At 40.6% G+C, this 23,038-nt stretch overlaps 2 protein-coding genes, 1 non-coding gene and 1 pseudogene across 3 annotated transcripts; all 4 read left to right on the top strand.

Annotated features, from left to right (window-relative positions):
- The first annotated feature begins 412 nt into the window (after positions 1-412).
- Positions 413-2,192, top strand: LOC135703073 (ornithine decarboxylase-like). The gene has a single exon (XM_065224184.1). It carries the CDS (start codon positions 634-636, stop codon positions 1,879-1,881), a length of 1,248 nt encoding a protein of 415 aa, XP_065080256.1. The 5' UTR covers positions 413-633; the 3' UTR covers positions 1,882-2,192.
- Positions 2,193-9,994: 7,802 nt separating this feature from the next.
- Positions 9,995-11,163, top strand: mIF3 (mitochondrial translation initiation factor 3). The gene is made up of 2 exons (XM_065224183.1): positions 9,995-10,410; positions 10,470-11,163. The coding sequence occupies exons 1-2, from the start codon at positions 10,073-10,075 to the stop codon at positions 10,927-10,929; spliced, it is 798 nt and encodes a 265-aa protein (XP_065080255.1). The 5' UTR covers positions 9,995-10,072; the 3' UTR covers positions 10,930-11,163.
- A 142-nt stretch (positions 11,164-11,305) lies between these two features.
- On the top strand, positions 11,306-11,378 carry TRNAV-AAC (transfer RNA valine (anticodon AAC)). Its single transcript has one exon. It is a non-coding gene; the product is annotated as a tRNA-Val (tRNA).
- Positions 11,379-14,824: 3,446 nt separating this feature from the next.
- On the top strand, positions 14,825-16,831 carry LOC135703112 (uncharacterized; annotated as a pseudogene).
- Positions 16,832-23,038: the final 6,207 nt, after the last annotated feature.

The following is a 23,038-nucleotide window of genomic DNA, read 5'->3' as shown; positions in this document are numbered from 1 at the left end:
ATCACGTCTTAAAATGAGCTGATCACAGATTTAATTGCCTCGCAGGTACAAATCTTTGCTTTACATTGTGATTACTTAATTAGCGTGTGCATAGACCTGTCAGCGATCGTGTGCGAATACGAGCGGGATTGGAAGCAGTCGTCCAGTTTAAACGCTGTTGTGCGATTTCGATGAGTGTCGTGGGAAATTCCCTGTTAGCTCGTGCCAAACCAAGCACCAGCTCAAGATGCTGACCGACCCGAATAAAGCTGGAGATCAAATTGAATACGAAATTGGTTGCTTTGATGTCACCGATTTGGATTACTTTAGGTAATCTCAATGTCAGATGAAATAGAATTGTGTTTTAATTGCGCTCGGAACAGCGTAATTTATTGTACATTTACTCCCATTCTGATATCCGACATTACTCGGATCAACAATCGCACCGGGAACATTTTCCGAATGTTGCACAAACCCCATTAGCTGTAGGGCTCTGACGGAGTGAGCGGGGATCATGTTCATTCATAAATGATCCGCATTTTTCCCAGCGAGGAACACCGATCGAGTTGCATCCGGAGACTATAAAAGTACCTTAGACGAAGTTCAAGGGCTTAGTTGTTTACGTTAGTTGATCAGCTGGAGATCGCGGGTGAGATGCACAATATTCGGTACAACCTGATCGAGGACGGGTCTTCACTGGACGAGGTGATCGAGTCGGTCGTGGCTCGTGGCCCGCAGGAGAACCCAGTACATATCCTCAATCTAGATGATGTTGTGGCGAAGCATCGAAACTGGCGGGAAAAGCTACCACGCGTAGAGCCATTCTACGCCGTCAAGTGCAACGACGATTCGGCGATCATTAGGACACTGATCGCTCTTGGAGCTGGCTTTGATTGTGCATCAAAAAAGGAAATCGAAAAGGTACTCAAACTAGGGGCCGATCCTAACAAGATCATCTTTGCTCACACGGCAAAATCGGTTGACTCGATCAGCTATGCCAAGTCGTGCGGTATCAATATGATGACCTTCGACGGTGAGATCGAGTTGGACAAGATCAAAGGACTGCACTCGGATGCGTCACTTGTGCTGAGAATACGCTACGATTCGGCCAGTGCCCAGGTTTCTCTGGGAAAGAAGTTCGGTTGCGATCCGGAACACGAAGCCCCTCGGCTACTGAAGCACGCAAAATCACTCGGGTTAACCGTAGTCGGTATCAGCTTCCATGTAGGATCAGGGAACAGCGATGCAGAATCGTTTTACGGAGCAATCAAAGCGGCTAGAAACCTTTTCAACCTTGCAACCGACCTTGACTTCGATCTCCGTCTGCTGGACATCGGCGGTGGCTTTCCAGGTGACCACGACAAACCAATCGACGCGTTTGTCAAGGCAGTCAATCTGGCACTTCAACGCTACTTCCCGTTAAAGTCCGGCGTTCGGGTTATCGCCGAACCTGGAACGTACTACGTTGCATCTGCCGTAACCCTAGTGGCACATGTGCAATCGAAAAGGGTCATCCGATCGCCTCATGGCATCATCTCGGAGATCATGTACTACCTCAACGACGGGATGTTCGGTTCGTTCGATTGGCTTAACCCGCGTCGCTATCCACCGGTTGTGATTCCCGCAAATCGTCAGCTAGTTCGTAGCCGAGATCACTACTCGACAACGTTGTGGGGCCCCACGTGCGATTCGACGGATCTGATCGCTTCCGGATGGATGATGGAGGAACTGCAGCTTGGAGATTTTCTCGTGTTCGACAACATGGGCGCTTATGGGACGGTACTGGCCACCAACTTCAACGGATTTCCCAAACCGAAGGTGATGGTCAACGTTAGTCGTTCGACGTGGGATCAGCTGAAATTGGGCAAATTTGATCGGAGATTGAAGCGGAGAAACCACTAGTGGAGCGGAAATTTCCTTTCCGAGATAGGATGTGCGTATTTGGTTTCTCTCTAAAAGTCATTAGGACTGTGAAATGCTACGAATATTATAATGCGCTAGCTGTAGCTAAGATAAGGTCTTTGAATGATTTTAATGATGGATGTTAGATCGTGATCGTGAGAATAATAACGAAGCTTTAATTGCTTGGTAGCAAGATCTGATTCATTCAGGAGTATGTGTATGAATGGATTCTGGAATGATGATTGTAAATTATTTGTTAGGTTTATGAATTGGAAAAAAAAAGTGATAACGCATGTTTCGCAACGAGTGTCTAATGCCTGTGAATCTTGAATAAATTATAACTATCAATTTATGGAGTTATCTCGTGAATGGTTTTAATTATCGGACTTGTGAAATCCATGTGATCAGTTTTAGCTTTAGTGTAGTTGACTGGTAGAGATGTTTGTTTTGATTATACGATTCCTTTCACTTTTACATTACTTCGAATAATTACGTTGCAAAAGTTGTTCCATAATCTGCTCTAAATGTGGACTAATGCACATAATGCGGTATAAAAGAGACCGAGGATCTAATCTCATTATGCTGATTTGTTCCCATTGCTGTAGTATCGTACAGATTCTGTACCTTCTCCTAGGCGTTTGTTTGTTTGTTCGGGTTTTCACAAAAGTATATCAACACTCAACGATTCACGAAGATGAAAAATTTACAAACACTTTTGATAGTAAACCAAGCAGAATTTGCCTTTGAGATTTGTATTGACAACATTATATGTAATGTATCATTAATTTAATTATGTCATTTGAGCAGTTCATTATAACATTCCTTGCCAGTTAAACATCACTAAGGAGCAATATTTTGAGTTCTGCTCTCGTTTTTAATATTTTTTATTTGCTCTCTGTTTTTTCCCCTTATTACATTAGGGTGGGTCAACCTTCAGCTCCACATTGCTCTTTTGATGTGTATTGAGATCCTCAACAGCTGTAACACATTTGAACGAATTTGGTTATTATTTATATGGATTTGCGAAGGTACTTTGAAGTTTGTATGGGAAACGGAACGAAACTACACGGCGAATGAGAACGACCCAAATTTGAGTTTAGTTCACTCATAATCGCCAAAAGTGCAGGAACTCAGCGATGAGTAAATTTGCCTCCCAGGTTTTTCCAGGATTTTCCAGGGAAAAATTCCCGAATTTGAGAAAAGTAAAGATTGGATTCACTCAGTCTATTGGTACTACTCCGAGACTGAATAAAATTTTCGTCAATTTCCTCATTTTCCGGCAGATTTTTTAGGTTTTCCACAGGAAACCATATGGTTACGCTAAATTAACGATCAAATGCATTGTTTACAAAAGCTGATACGTCCCTTTGAAAACGTTATCGAGATTTGCTTTTTTTTGTCCATGCATGATAGAAAAAAGAGAAGTGAAGGCTCTTTTCGTCAATGACGAAGGATGTATGGAAATGGTGGTTTTTGTACCACGACAATTTATTTTTGGTTTTCGTCAAACGTCACTGACCAAACTGACCGTTACCAACTCTGTGTGCGTCTGTTTTTTGACGTAGAACTACGTCTTTGTCGACTATCCAGCTTTCCATGCTCGGTAATGGCGGCCTGTTTGTATGAATAAATGTATCCTTCACTGTGCTTTTTGACACTATCTGGAGGGCGTATGTTGTTTCATTTTCTTCTGTTCCTGGGAGAGAGAAAAGGAGGGGTCAAAATGCGAACCTCCAGATAGCACAGGGAAGGATACATTTATTCATACAAACAGGCCGCCATTACTGAGAATGGAAAGCTGGATACTGGGGTCCAAATCAAAAAATATGTGTGGTGAAGTAGTGTTAGGTTTTCAACGCTCATAAATTTGTCATTTATAGATGAAATGAAAATCCAAATACGCCAATCGATAGGATATTACTTTACGCATCTTCTGAAATAAATGCTTTTCCAATTTTCTATAAAAAACTTTTGAAAAATTTGCAAATGATAATGTTATAATTTTTTTCATGAAATAAATGTTTTCCCCAAACCCAGTCGTCATAATCGAGTACCACTTGGTTGCACATCGTTCTGCTTGAACCTGAAAAGTGGCGTGGCACTGGGTCCTGCAGCAGGCAGGAGTGAGTCAGTGGTAGTGATTCGATGGTTTCGACCATATTCAGTAACTGGCCACTTGTCCGGAGGAATCAAAACATGGCCAATGTGTCACAGGGTCACCAAATGACTACCATTGAACTAGTTTTTTTTTCATTCTAATGTGATTTGAGGTGTCACATGATAAGTTTTATTCGTTTAAGGTCGCAATTAGCCTCATGCCTTATATAAACCGCAGCATCTACAGCTATCCAAAAAGCTTCCTCTATTCACTTCCAGTGGTTTCAAAGTATGGCAACATTGCCAAAGGGGGGCATTGCGCGTCCACTGTAAAAATGGACGCAAATCGCAAATCGCAAACACACACTCATCACGAAACGGTTGCTTTTCCAGGTAGATGTGTCTCTTAGCGAAAGTGAATAATCACTGAGAATATTTCTAATAAAGTAGTTTGCGGTAGTACACAATGCCTCTCAAAAATAATTACAGTGAATATTCACTTCCGCTAAGAGATACACGTACGTTGAACCAACATTGTAATACTTGAAAAATTTAAGATAAGGTATAATGGTCAAAAATGCACGAAATACACCAATTTTGCGTAGTTCTACGTCATACTGCGGTCGTGTCTAGGACACAACCCTTAATATTTTTTTTTCTTGATTTTTTTCCGTCGATCTTGTTTTCCGTACTGAGTACCAATGCTACCGACGCCAGGGAGGCAGCTCCCACACCTGAAAAACCCTTCCTATCAACCCATCAAAACTCATAGACCGGGGATCAACGGCTTTACTTCCCTTCCGAAGGAATTTGTAATCAGAGATTTAATGCCTCAGAAAATCCCAGCAGCGCTGACTGGGATTGAACCCAGGCCCTTTGGGGTGAGATGCAATCACGATTACCGGCGCCGCTATGTGTGCGTCTCTTAATACATGTCGCCGCCAAAAGCTACTTTCTTCTCCGGTTAGGGAGAGTCTTTCGCTTACTAGGTCAGACACTGTTTCTCGATTCTAGCAGCTACTTTTTTCTCCGGTTAAGGAGAGAAGTTTTCACTTCCAAGTCAAGAGTTCTTCTAGGAGCTACTTTTTTCTCCGGTTAAGGAGAGAAGTTTTCACTTCTAGGCCGAAAGTTCTTTAGGATTCAAAAGAGAAGAATATGGAGTAACCTACGAAATTTAATTTTATTCAACAAAATTGTACAAAGTGATCTTACGGCTACGTGTTGCATTAGCAACTTATAATTATGTAAAACTTTTACATGATTTGTCCAGGGTTTAACATATCCCTTTCAATACCGAACTTTAACCTAATTTGCCTATTCTAATTAGCTAGGATTCCGATCGCCCTTGAAAGGGTAAATTTGTGTTGTTTAGACCTTAGAGGGATTTCTCAGATATCTTGTAAGTTTATTTATTTTCGTAACTCAGATCTGATATGGCTCTACAAATAAGAATGAGACATTTGTAACGTTTAAACATTATAATTATATCCTTCGTTAAGAATAAACAGAGAGGGAAAGCTAAACGTAACCTAGATGCGCAAGCATGCCATGCGTGGGCGTGTTTATCCTACTTGAACGCAGAAACGTTCCTAAGTAAATACTGCAGTTAGATTATGTAAAACGAGCTCTCGCTCCTTTTGCCCTACTTTTCATTTCATATTCTTGGCCTTGGTATCAACGTCAGCTAGGGCTATGCAAGCGAGATGCAACTATGTGGGTATCTTATGGTTTTGGTTTTAAATTAATTGCCTCGCGGTAACAATACATGTTACAATTAATTGTGTCTGACAACATTTAACCTTCGAGTAGATTTTAGGTGTTTCTACTCGATCCAGCTGTGTCCAAAAAAAAAATCAGTCCCTTGAGCGCATTGGAACGCCTTTAAGCGGGTTCGTTCCGTTTTGTAAATTTTTATCTTTTCAAACCAGTAACGTTGGGAGATCACCTTTTTGTGGTGCGTTACTGGTATAAGATCTACCACCGAACCCTAGTCGTGACAACTTCAAACTAGGGAATCAGGATTTTCCAGTAATCAAAGGATCACATTTTAGCCCTTGTTACTTTTTATGACTTGATAATAGTGACAAGACTCGGGTAGTGACCGCGCCGTTATGCATTTCTATATTGTATATTTCAAATCAAAAATATTGTTTATGCTCATAGATTTCACATAATCCTTTCCTCTTTGTCCTTCTCCTTTTCCTTTCCCTCTTCTCTTTTCAGAAAACGAGTAATGGCGCTATAGCCATAAGTCATAAAAGGCTAGGACAAGAGTTAGTGCTCATGCCCCAACCGTCAGAAGAAAATGGAGCATCACTTAACCTTTCTAGCTTTGATGCTTCCAACGACCAACCAATCATATAATTACCAAAATCGGATCGTACAGTACGAGATTTCCACGTTTCATCCGTTTATTGGATTCTGAAACATTGTGTTCAAATCTTCGATGTTTTCTGGGTCATCTTGCCCCTTAAATGCTGCACAGTAGGCCTGGCCGTTTTGATATGTGTGACGCATCTTCGATGTGAAAAATATATCAAATAGACAAGGAAAATGATGTAGCTTGCTTTTTACGCGGTTTTTTTACACGGTTTTTTTACGCGGTTTTTTTACACGGTTTTTACGCGGTTTTTTTTACACGGATTTCGGAATTTACGCGGTTTTTTACGCGGATTTCGGATTTCTTTTACGCGGATTTCAGAATTTACGCGGTTTATCGTTATCCACTGGAGTCGCTTTTTACGCGGTTTTTTACACGTTTTTTTACGCGGATTCCGGAATTTACGTGGTTTTTTTTTACGCGGGACGTTTCACCCGCGTAAAAAGCGACTCCAGTGTGTATATCATTTTCCAGGAGGCTTTCAAGAACTGGCTGCGTTGCACAGTGGTGCCAAGGGTATCAAAACACACGCTTTTTTTATTTACGCTGAAATGGTTGATTAAAGCTACTAGGTGTCTTCTGAGAAGTTTCTTGGGTTACAACACTCCTTCTTATGGTAAAAGAAAATTAAAGATTAATCCACCTAAAAGTGAGATGCAAAATTTATTTTTTTAACATAATAAGATACAAAATAATTGTGCCGGGCAAAGCTGTAGGAAACATTACTGTGAACAACTTTGCTGAAGATTATAACTTTCTAGCTCTTATAACTTCTGAGATAAAAAGGTTTTTTTTTTGGAGACATCGTTAAAATCAGTTTTGCATCTGTAACTTTTTCTACAATATTTCTACATGTCTGGCATGTTCTACAAAGATGTTAGAAATATCAAATTACATATCTTTTTACAAGACTGCAAATTGCTACCATCAATATTTGAAAAGTTATTTACATTTTTTGGTTGAAAATTACCCAACTTCCAATATCAATAGCTTCTAAACGGGCAAAAATGAGCAGGCCATTCTTTGAGCAATTGAAAGCACAAGAAAATACAATAAAATGGTGAAGAAACCAGACCGCCCCCACTTGACCCTTAACCAAAATACTTGCATTAAAACTTGTCCCTTTTCAGAATTTGAAATGCCGATTTTGTGAAACCACGGGACTGCTATTGAGTAGGTGTGAAAAGAGGCATACAAATGGATAACCAAGCAACCTGGGTTATTTCTAGTGACTAACAAAATTCACTTAATTCTATGTCTAGTAGGAGTTGGGCCGAATACTCGCGGCTTACTCGAGATTAGAGAGATACATTTTTGAAGGATAGGATCAGGGGAGGAGCTTGGGGGTAAGGTTTTGTTGTCTCATCAGATAAAAAATACATAAATAAATAAACATATGATATATATAACTTAAGAACGGATCATCCGATTTGAGCTGACTTTTTATTATTGTGTACATCTCCGCCCGCAGCAAAAAAAGGGGTTGAATCGTGAATGCTCGGAATTGCTTAGCACAAAAATTAAGTTTTGTGCGGAAAGAAGTTCGCAGGGTCTGCTAGTTGTTTTATATATGAATATCTATGCTCAATCTTCGTATAATTAACATGTAGCATAGCTTAATTTCAAACAAACAATTTCGAACATTTTATATTTCAGTCTTCAAAAAAATATCTGAATTGGGTTCTTCAATTTTTTAAAATGTATCCGTTTCCGAAAGAGCTTCGTTTTCTGAGCACAATGATATTTTACTTTTCCAATGGTTTGATTGCATTAACGCATGTTAAAAACATAGATCTTGATGGCGACTGTAAAACATATTTTTATTTGGTGGAGGCGAACCAGCCTAAGGCTGAAAGCCTCCTATATAAAGCTAAATAATAATAATATTTTTATTAGAAACTAGCTGAGTGTTCCCGGTCTTGCTCGGGATTCAATATTAGGTTGAGTTTATGCGCTGATTAAAAAAAAAAGCATGCTATATCGAATGTAGCCCCCCTCTTATCTAAGGGGCTACCCCCTATGACCATCTCCTTATACCACCACATGCCAAATTTGGTTCCATTTGCTTGATTAGTTCTCGAGTTATGCAGAAATTTCTGTTTAATTAGTATGGGAGCCTTCCCCCCCCCCCATACACAGGAGGAGGGGTCTCGAAACATCATACGAACCTTTCCCTGTCCCAAAAACCCCTGCATACAAATTTTCTCGCCAATCGGTTCAGTAGTTTCCGAGTCTATAAGTGTCAGACAGACAGACAGACAGAAATTCATTTATATATACCTACTAGCTGAGTGTGCCCGGTCTTGCTCGGGATTCAATATTAGCTTGAGTTTATGCGCCGAATTAAAAAAAAAGCATGATATATTGTACGTAACCCCTCCCCCCTATTATCTAAGGGGCTACCCCCTATGATTATCTCCTTATACCTCCACACTCGCCCCCACATGCCTAATTTGGTTCCATTTGCTTGATAGTTCTCGAGTTATGCAGAAATTTCTGTTTCATTTGTATGGGAGCCCCCCCTTACAGAAGGGGGAAGGCTCTCGAACCATCATAAGAACCTTCCACGGCCCCAAAAACCCCTGTATACAAATTTTTACGCCAATCGGTTCAGTAGTTTCCGAGTCTATAAGGGTCAGACAGACAGACAGACAGACAGACAGACAGACAGACAGAAATTCATTTTTATATATATAGATAGATAGATATATAGATAAATTGACAAAATTGTGCAAACCCTGAAATTTCACTTGATTGGCCTTGGACTTCTTCGTTTTCAGATTGTTTTTTTAATAGGAATATTGTAAATAGACGAAATTATGCGGAATTCTGTTAAAATCTATATATTAAAATCGAAATTTTCGAAACAAGAAATAAACGACAAAATATTCTGTGAAATTCCGTTTCGACGAGCCATGGAGACGAATTTAAGGAGGCAATTTTTCCGCGATATTCTTTCCCTTGAAATTAAATTAATAAGGGAAGGGGCATCATTTTTACTTAAATATTATGGTGGTCGAATACTCGGGCCAGTGCTGCAAAATTTCGACAATACACGGTGATACTCAAAATTCTGCTTTGGTCACTCGTTTGAGCTAACAGTCATCGTCAAGGCAAACCATGCCAATTGTCAGTAGCATTTTTGTCAGTGACGAACATGTGCTGATTTGTTTATTAGCTAAATTTGAGATGAAATTAAATGGCTTGAGCAAAACAATTACATGGAGCCATTAAAGTGAATAAGCATCTACGTCTACGTCTCAGAATGCAAGAAATTACACTTTCTGTTACCAGGTGAATCTTTGTCATTGACGAAAAAATGAATGAGATTTTGACAAAGATTTTTTTGAGGATCAAGTCTATCATTGACTATGTGAAAAAAAATTTTGTCAATATCGCGCAAAAGTCTGTCAATGACAATGACAAATCTCAGCACTGACTCGGGCTGATCCTTAATTTTTAGACACCAAAGTGACCACGTGCTCAGCGCTGAAACATTCCGCAACAAGCAAATTTAAAGAGCAAGTTGGCTGCGTTCTTCCAATCACTTCAATCTAGTACTTCGTTAGACTCGTTGTGTCAAAACCAGCTGATGGCAAAATTCGAACAAAACATCGTCGTTCGACCGTGTTTACATCGCTCATCGCTCATCTTTTGCGTATCGCATTAAAAATAAACCTTCGCGAGAAAGAAAACGAACCTGAATGCGACGAAATGAACGTCCTTGGAAGAATCGTTCGTACCACGTTCCATTATAGATCATCGCTCGCAGCTTCCAGTCGTGCTCTTCCGGCTGCGGTAAGTAATTTCGTTCAGTATGCTTCAAAATCGTCGAAATCGCCTGCGGATGTAGGGGGAGCTGCACAGGCTGGAACTACTCCGGCTACTGCGGTGAGAAAACCGAAAACGGCACCGAAGATCACCCTAGTCGGACCGGACCAAGCGGTATCGATTGTGAGTCTGGACGAGGCGCAAAAGATTTCGAAACGACGGGACCTCAAACTAGTTAAGATTGTCGATTTGGACATGAAGACACAGCGCCCCGTTTATAAGTAATAGTCGTAACGGTATGGTTAATATGAAATAAATTAAAGAGAATTTCCATTTTTAGACTCATGTCAAGCGCAGAATACCTGGAGGAGGATTTGAAGCGCCGTGAGGAGAAGAAACGTACCAAACAGGAAGCGGCCATCAAAGGCGATAAACTGCTCAACGTCAGTGCTCGGATCACGGAACATGATCTTATGTCTAAGATTCATCACGTCCAAAAGTGGCTCACCAAACAGTACGAAGTCCGTATCATTATTTCCGGCGATGGCGACAAATCCAAACAGGAGGCCGTCGCTACCAAGTTCGAAAATTGGACGAAGGATGTGGGAAAAATCGTTCAAAAACGCTTCCGAGATAGCGATTTGAGATTTCAAATCCTTCCGGTTAACAATCCAGTGGAAAATGCTCCCCCTGAGCCGTCTGCCAAGAAACCCGTTTTGGAAGCAAAGCAGTCTTCCCATACAACAGGTGGCCAGCAGTCGTCGGTAAGAGCACTTCATACCGAACGGAAGCTGGCGTGACAATCAAAGACCGAGGACGAGAAAATGCAAGCGGATGCCGCTAGCCAACGACGACAGCGATACAAGGTGCAGCTTATGAAGCCAATCGGTTTCGTAGGGCTGTTCCTTGTGGCAAAGTACACGTTTTGGTCCTACGTATGGCAACGGGATTCGACGAAGAGATGACTTCTTTTAGCGGTAGTTTTAGTTTCCTAGATTTTTATTGTGTTAAGGAAAATATAGTCAGTTCATTAATGAGAGAGTTCTTTTTCATTTAGGTTATTGGTTATTGAAGTAGAACTAAATCTTTGTCGAAGCTATTCCTAGGTTGTAGTAAATTGAATGTTGGTTAAGTAACAAATAAACTGATTGAAATTGATGGCTAGTATATCCATCTGTTTCCGTGGTGTAGTGGTTATCACATCCGCCTAACACGCGGAAGGCCCCCGGTTCGATCCCGGGCGGAAACAAGTAAACTTTTTGTGATTCGTCCCGATTTCCAATGGCTTTCTTATGTTTTAACTTGACAAACGAGTTGCTTGTTGATATTTTTTTGTAAGTAGGTATGAAAAAAAAAGCATACAGTTGAACGGTGTACAGAGAATCGTCAACAATACGTTTCGTTTCGTGCAGAACGATACGGCAGGGTAAACAAACTGCTTGAATTATGTGGAAAACTGGCAACGGCGACACATACTGAAAACAAAACCAAACACCCTCTTAGCCAAACATTTTTGAGATAATATGGCTGCGTACGTTTCACGCTATTCTAAGTCTACACTGAAACAAAATCCATTGGCAAAAATACTATATTGCTGGTTTAAATTAAATACCCTCACCAATAGATTTTAGCAGAAAACTATTTCATTTCATTTTACTATTATTTCTATAAAAATTACTATGCATTTTGATCAAGCATAGTAGTTTTGCTAGTACCATAGTACATTTTATTAACATTCATAGTCAACTATACTGAAATCATAGTAGATTTAACGGTTGTTGGCAGCGTGGTTTTGCGTGGTTTTTGAAAATAAGTGTTTTCTGCAAAATAGTATTCCTAACTATGGTCCTTGTTTCAGTGTACCCAATCTCACTGCCTACACTCTTACTTCAGCTTACTCACCGGGTGAGTCGATCGTACTCCATGTCGTCTGATGCATTAGGTTGTCAAAATCTGTGTAAACGAGAAATGCCAAACTGAGTAAAAGCCACTCAGTCAGCCAAATCCGGAACTTAGAAAAAATGCCAGTCGTGTCGGAGCAAGCACTGTATGAAACGGCGAAATTATTGTATAACACCGACCGAAATGTATGAAGGTAAGTAGGATTTGCATGCGGAGACGGTTTTCAGTCGTCTTCAGCTCGAGCTAAATAAATCTGAAGCAGGTAATAACAATTTTTCATAAAAAAATAATAATAAAAATAAAAAACCAAACTTCCCGGCTGAAAATATCACAGAGTGGTTTTGACTCACTCTGCGCGAGAACGTCGTTTACTCAAAAGTGAGTAAAAGTGCGCGTACTCACTTTTGAGTAGCCATACTTCCCGCTGAAATGAGCATGTTCGACTCAATTTTGAGTTGATGCGAATTTCCGTGTAGATTGCATCCACTCTTGTATCTGTAGCGGGAAGTAATTTCTATATGGGAGTACACTTAGTGAAAACCGAAAATAGAACATGTAACAAATTTATGAAAGATTTTGAACGTTAATAACTCAGCTGCCCCTCGACCAATTTCAATAATTGTATCACCAATCGATCAGAAAAATTTCTACGCATTTGATAAAAAGACTTTATAATTTTTCTAAATGTCACCGATTGCCTGCGAAAGCGATTTCCCTAACACAGATTTCAAAGTTGAATTCCATCCGGTCTCAACAAATGGTGTTTATTCAACCACCGCGTGGTGAGTGGTGGTGTTCTCCAGTACACAACGAAAGGCTACCCGCAAGCAGCTAGCTATCAAGGCTGCCCTCAACCGCTGATCGGATTCAGTCCAATCACCGTGTGTGGTGGTGTCCGGTCGTCGGCATCAGCAGGAGCAGCAACAGCAGCAGTGCTTTCGGCGTGTGACGTTCAACATTGTTCTCCAGTACACAATAAAAGGCTGCTTGCAAGCAGCGAGCTGCAGCCGACATGAGCATACATAGAAGGAATAAGAAGCCGCACCGCTATTGATCTGAATCAGAAGCTCTTGGTGAGTCGCTGTGGGTCATCTATGCCAAGCGTGTGTTTAACACCCTAATAGCTTAGCATTACTCAACCATCACGACAAAACAGACCTTATCAAGACCACCATAAATTAGTAAGATTATGTGTTGGACATTTGTCAAGCTCATCAAACGGATGTCAGTTCCCATATCAAGATAGAGCTGGAATTAGAGCGTAACAGCTTTTGTAAACAATGACTTCTTTTGATGATTTCTTGAAAGTAGTGTAGTAGGTAGTGTAAGGCTTCAACAATGACTTCTTTCGATGATTTCATTACCCGACGGTAATGTTGCTTTGCGTGGACGTACCTAGAATTTCTAAAAATCATCGAGAAGTATGGTATTATCCGAGCAAGCAGTGATTCAAATTATTTAAATGATTTTATTCATTGATCCTCGCAAGTTGTGGTCAAAATAGGTTTGCGAAGAAGACTATTAAAGCTGTAAAACCAAGTAAATTGATTAAAAATATGATCTATGAAATAGATACGATGGGTAGGGTGGCTTTTAGTAGCTACGAAAAAGGAAAATTTCATCAAAGCCAATATTTGACGCACGAACATGAAGTTGACCTGTTTTCAGTCACAAGTAAAGTCGTCTGATGGTAAACGTTCTGAAATATAGCCTTATGACCGATTCATATATTACAATTTGTCTATTTATATTTCAGGTGTTGTTGTACTTGCCAAGGATTTCGATGGAGCCAGTACAGCAGAGGCAGAACCAATCAGTAGTGGATACGCAGTGAACATGAAAAAGTATGTGTTACGAGAGAAAGTTATAACAGCAGGTGGGTGCTTGAAACGGCTTTCACCCATAATTCCAACCGAAGTGCGAGTGCTGATGTTGGCATTTTCAAGAAGATGTTCCCGGATAGCGAAATTGCCTCATAGATGCGTGTGGGTCGTATGAAAATAGGTTACGGCGTGGCTCTATCCTTTCAGGAGGACCTATTCAAAACTTTGAATCAGACCTCAAGGATCGTCGTTGGATTTGACGAGTCGCTGAACAAAATCGCCCAACGACAGCAGATGGATATTTCTGTTCGGTACTATGACAAGGAAAAATGTGAAGTTCGAACAAACTATGTCGGTTCTGCGTTTCTATCATCTACGCGTGCGAGTGACTTGCTGATTGGGCTGAAGGAATGTTTCAAAATCAATCCTAGTACTTTGAAGAAAATCGTTCAAATTTCAATGGATGGACCGAATGTGAACTGGAAATTTCTGAAGGACTTATCGGTTGAGCTGAGAGCTTCGAGGAAGTTCAACGTTTGAAATTTTGAATGTTGGAAGCTGTGGTCTTCACGTAGTGAATAATGCATTCAAATGTGGAGCGAAGAAAACAGATTGGAACTTGGACGAATTTTTGCTCTCGTTGTACAGTCTGTTTAAAAATGTGCCGTTACGCTGAGCTGAATATTCATCAGTGGCTGGTTCTTCTTTGTTTCCATTGAAATTCTGTGACGTCCGATGGGTAGAGAATTATCGGGTCGCCGAAAGAGCGTCTAAGGCTCTGAACCATTTGGCGAATTTTTTTAACTTTTGGTTAAAATTTGACAGATCGATAGTTACTTCCCCTCCGGTTGAAAACAACTCTACTCTGGAGCATGGTTAGTTTTGACAGTTCGATAGTTATTTTCAGATCTCAGTGATTTGACAGTAAGCTTCATTGGGGCTCGGTAGAAGTGAAAGAGCGCATCCCGTATCAAGTGTTTTTTTGTTGTTGGTCAAATCGAGAGTGAAATTTGGTGGTTCGAAATGGAGGGCAAGCAAAAGGCGTAAAAAAGTATAAATCGTGATATTATTATATTAATATGATTAACATTTTTCTTTTTCCAGTGAGTGTGACCGAAGTTTCCGATTTGGTAAACAGCCGGATTCAACACAACGGAATGTTTACCAATAAGTTTTTTGACAAAAAGGAGGCCTGGCGGTAAGAACTATTTTATTCGTGCTCTGTCCAAATATTTTACCTATATTCAGGGTTGCTTCCACTCACTTGCTATAAAATAATATTTTTCGGAATTTAGCAATCATTAGATGTTATAATGGTATGTACTTCTTTTAAGTAACAAAAAGAGGGTGTAAAGTATGTGTTTGACTCATAAAACCTGTCAATTTCGCTTTCAGAGCGTCACAATCAGCGATCTTATCATTCGTGAGTGTTCACTCTGAGTGAGCGCTCACAAGTCTAAAATTGCTGATTGTGACGCACTGAAAGCAATATCAACAGATTTTATGTGTCAAATATATACTTCATGAGCTCTTCTTGTAACTAACAAGTACTAATTTACATTATACTATTGCATGATTTCATAATTCTGAAAAACATCTTTTTATAGCAAGTGAGTGGAAGTAACCCTGCCTATATTCAATGATTTTCAGAACCATCCTAGAAGCTTCGGGACTGCAAAGCTTTTCCATCGACCAGATCAAGGCTAAGTGGAATAATTTGGCAAAAAAGTACAAAGTAAATGTAATGCTTCAGTTCGTAGAACAAAACAGTAATAACCCTTTTTATTCCAGCAACTTATCGCTCCTCCTAGAGTCGGTGTATAATGAGTCACGCCAAGAGAAAAACAGTTGAACTCGCATCACGGTTCTCGAAAGATTCCCTTTCTTTTAACTTGGCAACAGAGGACTTCTGCATCAACTTCAAATGACTTCTAGCGGGGAAAAAAATTAACGGCTGTAGTAAATCATTATATCAGTGATTTTGTCGAATTATCTTAAGGAAAAATAGTAAAAATTGTCATTACTGATCATTACAAAACGTATCGCATGACAAATGTAATGCTCACTGCGTGTATACGATCATTTCTTCGGTTATATTTATTATTTAATTGCAATACCTTTCGTGGACCTTTCATAGCATCGTAATGCTTGTTTACTTTGCACGATAGGTAGCCGGTTTGACAGTTCAATAGGTAGACTTGGCTTCACTCTTGGCGTGACTCATTATACACCGACTCTAGCTCCTCCGACTGGAGGTGCCATCGAGAACGGAGAGCAGAGAGCTGACCAATGGGTGCACTTCGAGAAAATGCATGAATTTATGTCAACACAGCATTGACGAGTGCACGGATGGATTTGAGTTCACTCACTCGACAAAAAGTGACACAACAGCGGGGCCCTGTTTACTAAAAATGAACACATATGTGTTACTAAAAATGAACACATATGTGTTCATTTTTAGTAAACAGGGCCCCGCTGTTGTGTCACTTTTTGTCGAGTGAGTGAACTCAAATCCATCCGTGCACTCGTCAATACGTGTTATCCTCCACTTGTAGTGAACAGCAATGGTGACGTGATTAAAAATGCACATAACATACCAGATCCGGTTCAAGATGAAAGTGGTGATCATGATGATTTCAACGTGAGCGACTACATCGCATACGATCCAGATCCATCGTTTCTGTCTTCTCACGATGATGCTACGAGAAATTCATCCGTTTCACCTGTTTGTGGTCCCTCAGACGAACGTCATCGAATAAGCCCTGGCATGGAAGATCCGGAAAACTGGATTCAATCTGAGAAAAAGAGAAAGAAGCGGTACTCGCAGCAGGACATGTTTGAGTACTTTCGAAAAGAATCCAAACGGAAGCGGAAAGAAAGCAAACAGTGCCTTATGCTCTCGAAATCGATCGCTCAATCACAGAACATTTCTGTACCTTTTGACATCTCCAGTTCATCAGATTCCGATATGTATTGAGCAAATGCGCTACAGTATCTAATCTAATACCAACCCGTATTTTAAATTGTCCTTTGTTGTTCTGTTCGATTTGGAGGGAAAATAAAAAAGCTTCATTTGTACAGGTTTATTTATTGAACCACAATGAATGATCCGTTACATTAGAAATTAATTGTGCCGTGAGTTTTGCTGACTTATAATAGCTTCCAATTTTTCCAAAAGCTGCAAACGAAAAGCAATACCTTCTCCTGTATCGGAAACAGGTTGATATTCTGCTTCATTTTGACCACTTTGTGTGGTTTCTTCTGCTACTTCCAAGTCAGCTTCCATTACATCGTTCATATCCACACAGATATTATGTAAGACACAACATGCCACAATAGTTTTTATGCAGTTCACTATGTTCAGTTCTAGTTCCTTATTGAAAATACATCGCCACCTTGTTTTCATCTGACCAAAAACGCATTCAACAATGGTTCGTGCTTTACTGTGGAGATTATTGAACCGTTTTTTATTCGCAGCAAGCCTCTGCCCAACAGTTTCCTTAAATGGAGTTACTATAGCAATTGGGTACAAGCTACATGGATAGCCACTGTCACCCAGTAGGTAGTAGCCAGGAGGATACAATCTCTTGCAATATAGAGAACTATTATACATTACTCGTGTATCATGAACACTACCGGGATAGCCTACGCATATGTCGATGAATTTAAAATTACTGTCACAAACGGCTTGGCATTGGATCGAATAACTCAGTTTACGGTTGATGTATTGGTCATGAAGAGAAGTTGGACATTTAATGCGAATGTGGGAACCGTCAATTGCCCCTACAGCGTTGTCAAATATCGGTATTCTAGCTCGGTTGCAAAATTTGTATGCAATAATTGCCAGTTTATCTTCACGAGGATATTTGATGATTTGTTTCATTAAAGTGCTAAGTGTAAAATTTAACAACTTGTCACAGATTCTCTTTGTGGTGTTCCTATGGACGTTAAACACTGCACCAACCACCCGACGGCTTGTTCTTGTTGCTAACCAGAAAAGAAAGATAGCAACATCTATTTCAATTTCCCATCCAGATCGTTTTTCGGGAACCAAGGTACAAATTCTCTGGAACACGGCAGCTGATACCCTTAGGTGCTCCTTTATAATATCAGGATTTAGGTTCAATATCTCTGTCATAACCCTGGATCCTGGACATTTCACAGCGTACCTCATTCCCTTAAAAATATATACATTTATTAACAACATGAAATTTTCAGTCGAAATATTTATCCTTACGATCAAGGTTGCAAAGACTCATTTCAGCTAAAATAATGTTTTTCGGAATAATAAAACCAAAAGATGGTATGATGGCATGTTTTACTTGTAACTTACAAGAAGAGGTTACAAAGTATGCGTTGGAAACATAAAACTTGTAAATTTTGCTTTCTATGAGTCACAATCAGCGATTTGCTGATCGCTGAGTGAGTGAGTGAGTGAGTGAGTGAGTTTGTGAAAAATCGCTTATTGTGACTCTCATGAAGTGAAATAAACAGGTTTAATATGTCAAACACATTCTTTGCAACCTCTTCTTGTATCCTACCAATTCAAAATTTGATCATGGCATCTAATTATTTCATAATTTAGAAAAACATTGTTTTAGCTGAAATGAGTCTTTGCAACCTTGCTTACGATTCTTGGAGCGGGCAGCATACAATGCATGCACATTTCCGCTGAATTATCAGCTGACTTGAAAAAATAATTAATTATCACTTCAACAGCTGTCAAATCAAAATAACAACCCATCTGTCAAAATTCCAAATGGGTTGCCTTGAAAGAAACATATAACCATTTGAGGGGAAATAACTATCGATCTGTCAAATTTTAACCAAAAGTTAAAAAAATTCGCCAAATGGTTCAGAGCCTAAGATGCTGCCAAGGATTTTCGTTGAAGCCGTAAAAAAACACTGTGACAAGAAGATCAAAGAATCGAATTTTGATTTCAAGCGAAGCTTTGTAAGCCTCTCTAATTCCAAAGTGTTTGCTACAATTGCTGAGAGACTTACCGATCGATTGTTGGATGGCTGGTTATGTCGAGCCATTTCTAATAGAGTTTCAAACCGACGCTCCAATGGCTCCATTTTTGTTTGGTGATCTTTTGAAGCTCATAAAACCTATCATGGAAAGAGTGTTTAAACCAGAATGTTTGAATGTAAACAAAAAATCCTTGGCATTAATTGAACTCAACGACAATAATCTACTTCCTTCAAGTCGCGTGTGTCGTGACCGGACCGAGGTTTCCAGCCTCGGTCACGGCTACACGAATCTGCGATGTTGTCGGCTGCTCTCTCCTTGACTGCTCTGCCGCAGTTCCTGCTGCTCCATCAAAATTCGTCACAAGAAAGTCTTCAACGAGTTTTTAAGTTTTTAAGTTTAAATGATCTTTATTTTAGTTTAACTTGGACGATTACCATATAAATTTTTACTAAGTGATTTAATTGCTTTCTTCATCTTTAGGTATGGGCAAAATTCAAAATTTGTTTTACAGAATTAGTCCTAGACTTAGTACACGGTCGACCACCTTGGTGGGATTGGTTTGTTTTGTTTTTAGAATTTGAAGAGAAACTACTTAATACTACTATTTACAGCTTAAAACTAACCTACTCTACTATATACACTTAACCTACTATGTACAAATTGCTTATTAAAGCATGTTCAGAAAGATTGCATTTTTGAATAAATTTAGTTGTCATATCATCAATTTTGGAATCTACTTTGGGAATTTCTGCCTCTTGATGGAGGTCTGCTATTCTTGTGTCGAATGGACGATCTAGGATCATCCTCAACACTCTATTCTGTGCGACCTGGATTTTGTTCCTGTGGGTCTGAGCGCACGATTCCCACACCGGGGCGGCATATAAGATCGCGGGGGCTATGATCTGTTTGTAAACAGCCAGTTTGTTTTGCCTTGAGACGCGGGATCTGCGGCAAATGAGCGGATACAAACACCTAACCAAGGCGGAGCACTTAACTAGGGTTTTCTCTATGTGCGAGCGGAACAGGAGCTTCTCATCGAACAACATCCCGAGATAAGTAACATCAGTGGACCACTCGACCCTTGTACCATCCATTATTACGGTACAGGAGGGAGACGGTTTAAGTTTTAATGATTGTCTGTGAAGGAACATGATCGCTTGGGTTTTCGAGGCGTTGATTTTGATTTTCCACGTGGTGGCATAATCAGTAAAGGTGTCAAGGCATCGTTGGAGCTTGTTCGTAATTTCACGAGGCATCCTACCCTTGACGGCTATCGCGGTGTCATCTGCAAACAGAAAGAACACGCAACCGTCTCCTAGAGGAGGGATGTCCGACGTGTAGATGCTGTAAAGCAGTGGTCCCAGCAGACTCCCTTGCGGAACACCTGCTGGGATCGGAAATTGTCCCGAAAGGGAACTATTCAACGACACCCTGAACGACCTTTGCTGGAGATAGTTACGGGTGATTTTCACAAGGTATGGTGGAAAGTTGGAGTTACAAAGCTTTTATATAAGTCCGTCGTGTAAGACATTGTCAAACGCCTTTTCGACGTCTAACAAGGCCATGGCTGTGGACTTGGATACAGCTTTGTTACTTCGGATGTTATTCATCACCCGCACTAGCTGATGATTGGTGGAATGCCCCTTACGGAACCCGAACTGTTCCGGAAGAAGAATGTCATGTTCCTCCACAAACTTGTTTAGTCGGCTGAGGATCAATTTTTCGAACAGCTTGCTCAGCGCTGAGAGCAGGCTAATCGGTCTGTAGCTTGACGGTAGTGAAGGGTCTTTCCCAGGTTTGCGGATCGGGATGATTTTTGCCACCTTCCAGATGCTTGGAAAGTAGTGCAGCTCCAAGCATCTGTTGAGGATGGCAGCCAGCAGCGAGTGCACCCTCGCGCTGAGATTTTTCAACTCTAGGTTGAATATTCCGTCAAACCCGGGAGCCTTCATGTTCGTACTGTGTTTCAGCGCTGAGCAAATTTGTTCCTCTGTAATCCGTTCTTCTGGAGGGACGGCACAAGGGGAGGCATCTAACGTCTGGACGCACTGCACAACCTGGTTCTCGAGTGGACTTGGGATTGTAGAGCCAAGCAAATGCGACTGGGCAATGTGCTCCCCAATTGCATTGGCCTTCTCTTCGTTGGTGATAAGCCGTTCGTCATTGACTCTAAGTGGTGGAATGGGCTTGGGGTGAGACTTCAGCACCTTGGCAACCTTCCAGAATGGTCTGGAACGGTCGTCCAGGTTCTGAACGAGCCGCCCGAAACTCTCGTTCCGGATTGAGACCATTCTGGAAGCGATCTGCCGATTCAGATCGACCATTTCGTATTTACGCTGCAGATCCCCAGTCCGCTGAAACTGGCGTCTACGAACATTTCTGAGCCGAATCAAAAGTTTGGAGGTCTTCAACGAGCTTAGGTACCTCATATTTATACCTGCTAACCTATCAAAATTCTCTAACCAATGAGATTCCGTTTACATACGGACTATCACGCTTCACGCTCACTCGATTCTACTCATTATTTATTCAACACTAACTCTATCTACTATACAGCGTGGATATTGGATTCGCAGCTAAGGCAGCATTGAAGGTTGTTACTGGTGTCAAAGACTCGCAGGTTTTGGTCTTTAGAAATGATTGCAAGGCATTTTACGTTGCATTTCTGCAGAAAATCTTTGACAAATCTCCCTTAACATATCCGCTAACGAGGTACATTTCATGTTTGAGTCCTGAAATAATCGCGGAATCGCTGGAAACAGCCAGAAAGAGGCTGTCTTTTGTTTTGGTTTTGGACCATCTAGTAGTGGAAAGGGATCACTTGTCTGGGACATTGGCCGATAAAATCATGATCGAATATCGCACTCTACTAACCGAACCATACGCAAAATTGGCGTTCACTGCATACAGCAGGGAAGAGCAAAGACTTGATGCATTCTGGAATAAGACAATCCTACAATCTGGAAATCACTCTCCGAATCTTTTGACATTTGTTCAAGACACTATCATGGATGATAGATAGAAAGAGATAAACAGTTTAAAAGAGATGCTGTTCGAGTGTTGAAGGAGTTGGAAGCGGTCCGCATCGTGCTCTCTTGCCGTGCGGATCTATTTACTTTTTGCTTAAGGAAGTGTTACTACTACCTAAAGCTACAACAAATTTAAACAGCACTTTTCATTGCTCACCCTGTAAAATTTTTTTTTTTCAACTCTTATTCCTCTTCGATCCTTGTTTGGACCCTACCCGAGGTAATCCTTCTTGGATATCGATTTGGAAAATTCCTCTTCGATCCTTCAGATTCTTATAGTAATCTGATTGGAAGTTGATTTGGATAAAAATTTACTGCCGCCATGGCGCCTAAACGCAAAAGAAAGGGGCAAACTCTTGATCCCCTTCTGATGAAATTAATTTGAGTAATCAATTTGATTTGCTCACGGATGATGAGAATGATCCATCATCCAAGAAAAAATCTAGTAAACTTTCCCGGCTTAATGCCAAGAAGGAAAAGATTCCCCCTATTGTGATAACCACTTCCGATTTCCATGCTCTTCGCATGGAACTTTTGAATTTCGTGAAAGTTAAGTTTTCACTACAAATTGGACGTCGGGGTGAATGCCGTGTATTGGCTGAAACCTTGGACGGATTTAAATGTCTTCTCAAGTATCTTACTGAGAAGAAGCACAAATTTTTTACTTACGACACCAAAACTGAACGTGTGTTCAAGGTTGTCATGAAAGGACTGCCCAGTGGTGAATCCCTGGATCAGATCAAAGATGAACTGGCAAAATTACTTGGAGTTGTGCCACTCCAAGTAATCAAAATGGAAATGAAATCCCGTCCTGGTGATTCGCGCAACGGGATTTCTAATGATTTTTTTTTAGTTCACTTCAAGTCTAGTGAACTAAACAACCTTAAGGCCTTAGAAAAAGCTAGCTTTATGCTCCATGTCCGAGTGAAGTGGGAACACTTCAGGAAGACTGGAGGAAATTTCCAAAACCTCACCCAGTGCCGTAAGTGCCAGGGATGGGGTCACGGAACTAAAAATTGCTACATGCCAGCTAAATGCATGAATTGTGGTGATTCCTCTCATGCAAAGCACGACTGTCCTGTGAAGGAAGATCCTAAGAAATTTAAATGTTCAAATTGTGGTGAAAACCACAAATCCAATTTTTGGGAATGTAAGACTCGCAAAGCGATCCTACAATCTC

Source organism: Ochlerotatus camptorhynchus, unplaced genomic scaffold (assembly GCF_037179485.1).
Source record: "Ochlerotatus camptorhynchus isolate MF236.1 unplaced genomic scaffold, CSIRO-AGI_Acam_v1.1 ptg000209l, whole genome shotgun sequence".
In the NCBI taxonomy this organism is placed as follows: domain Eukaryota; kingdom Metazoa; phylum Arthropoda; class Insecta; order Diptera; family Culicidae; genus Ochlerotatus; species Ochlerotatus camptorhynchus.
This window is presented reverse-complemented; position numbering and strand designations above follow the sequence as displayed.

What these genes read in the sequence shown, in the direction of transcription:
- mIF3 (XM_065224183.1), top strand. Translation starts at nt 10,073, where the DNA reads ATGAACGTCCTTGGAAGAATCGTTCGTACCACGTTCCATTATAGATCA. An exon ending in ACACAGCGCCCCGTTTATAA is followed by an intron (nt 10,411 to 10,469) that starts GTAATAGTCGTA and finishes TTCCATTTTTAG; the next exon opens with ACTCATGTCAAGCGCAGAAT.
- LOC135703073 (XM_065224184.1), top strand. Translation starts at nt 634, where the DNA reads ATGCACAATATTCGGTACAACCTGATCGAGGACGGGTCTTCACTGGAC.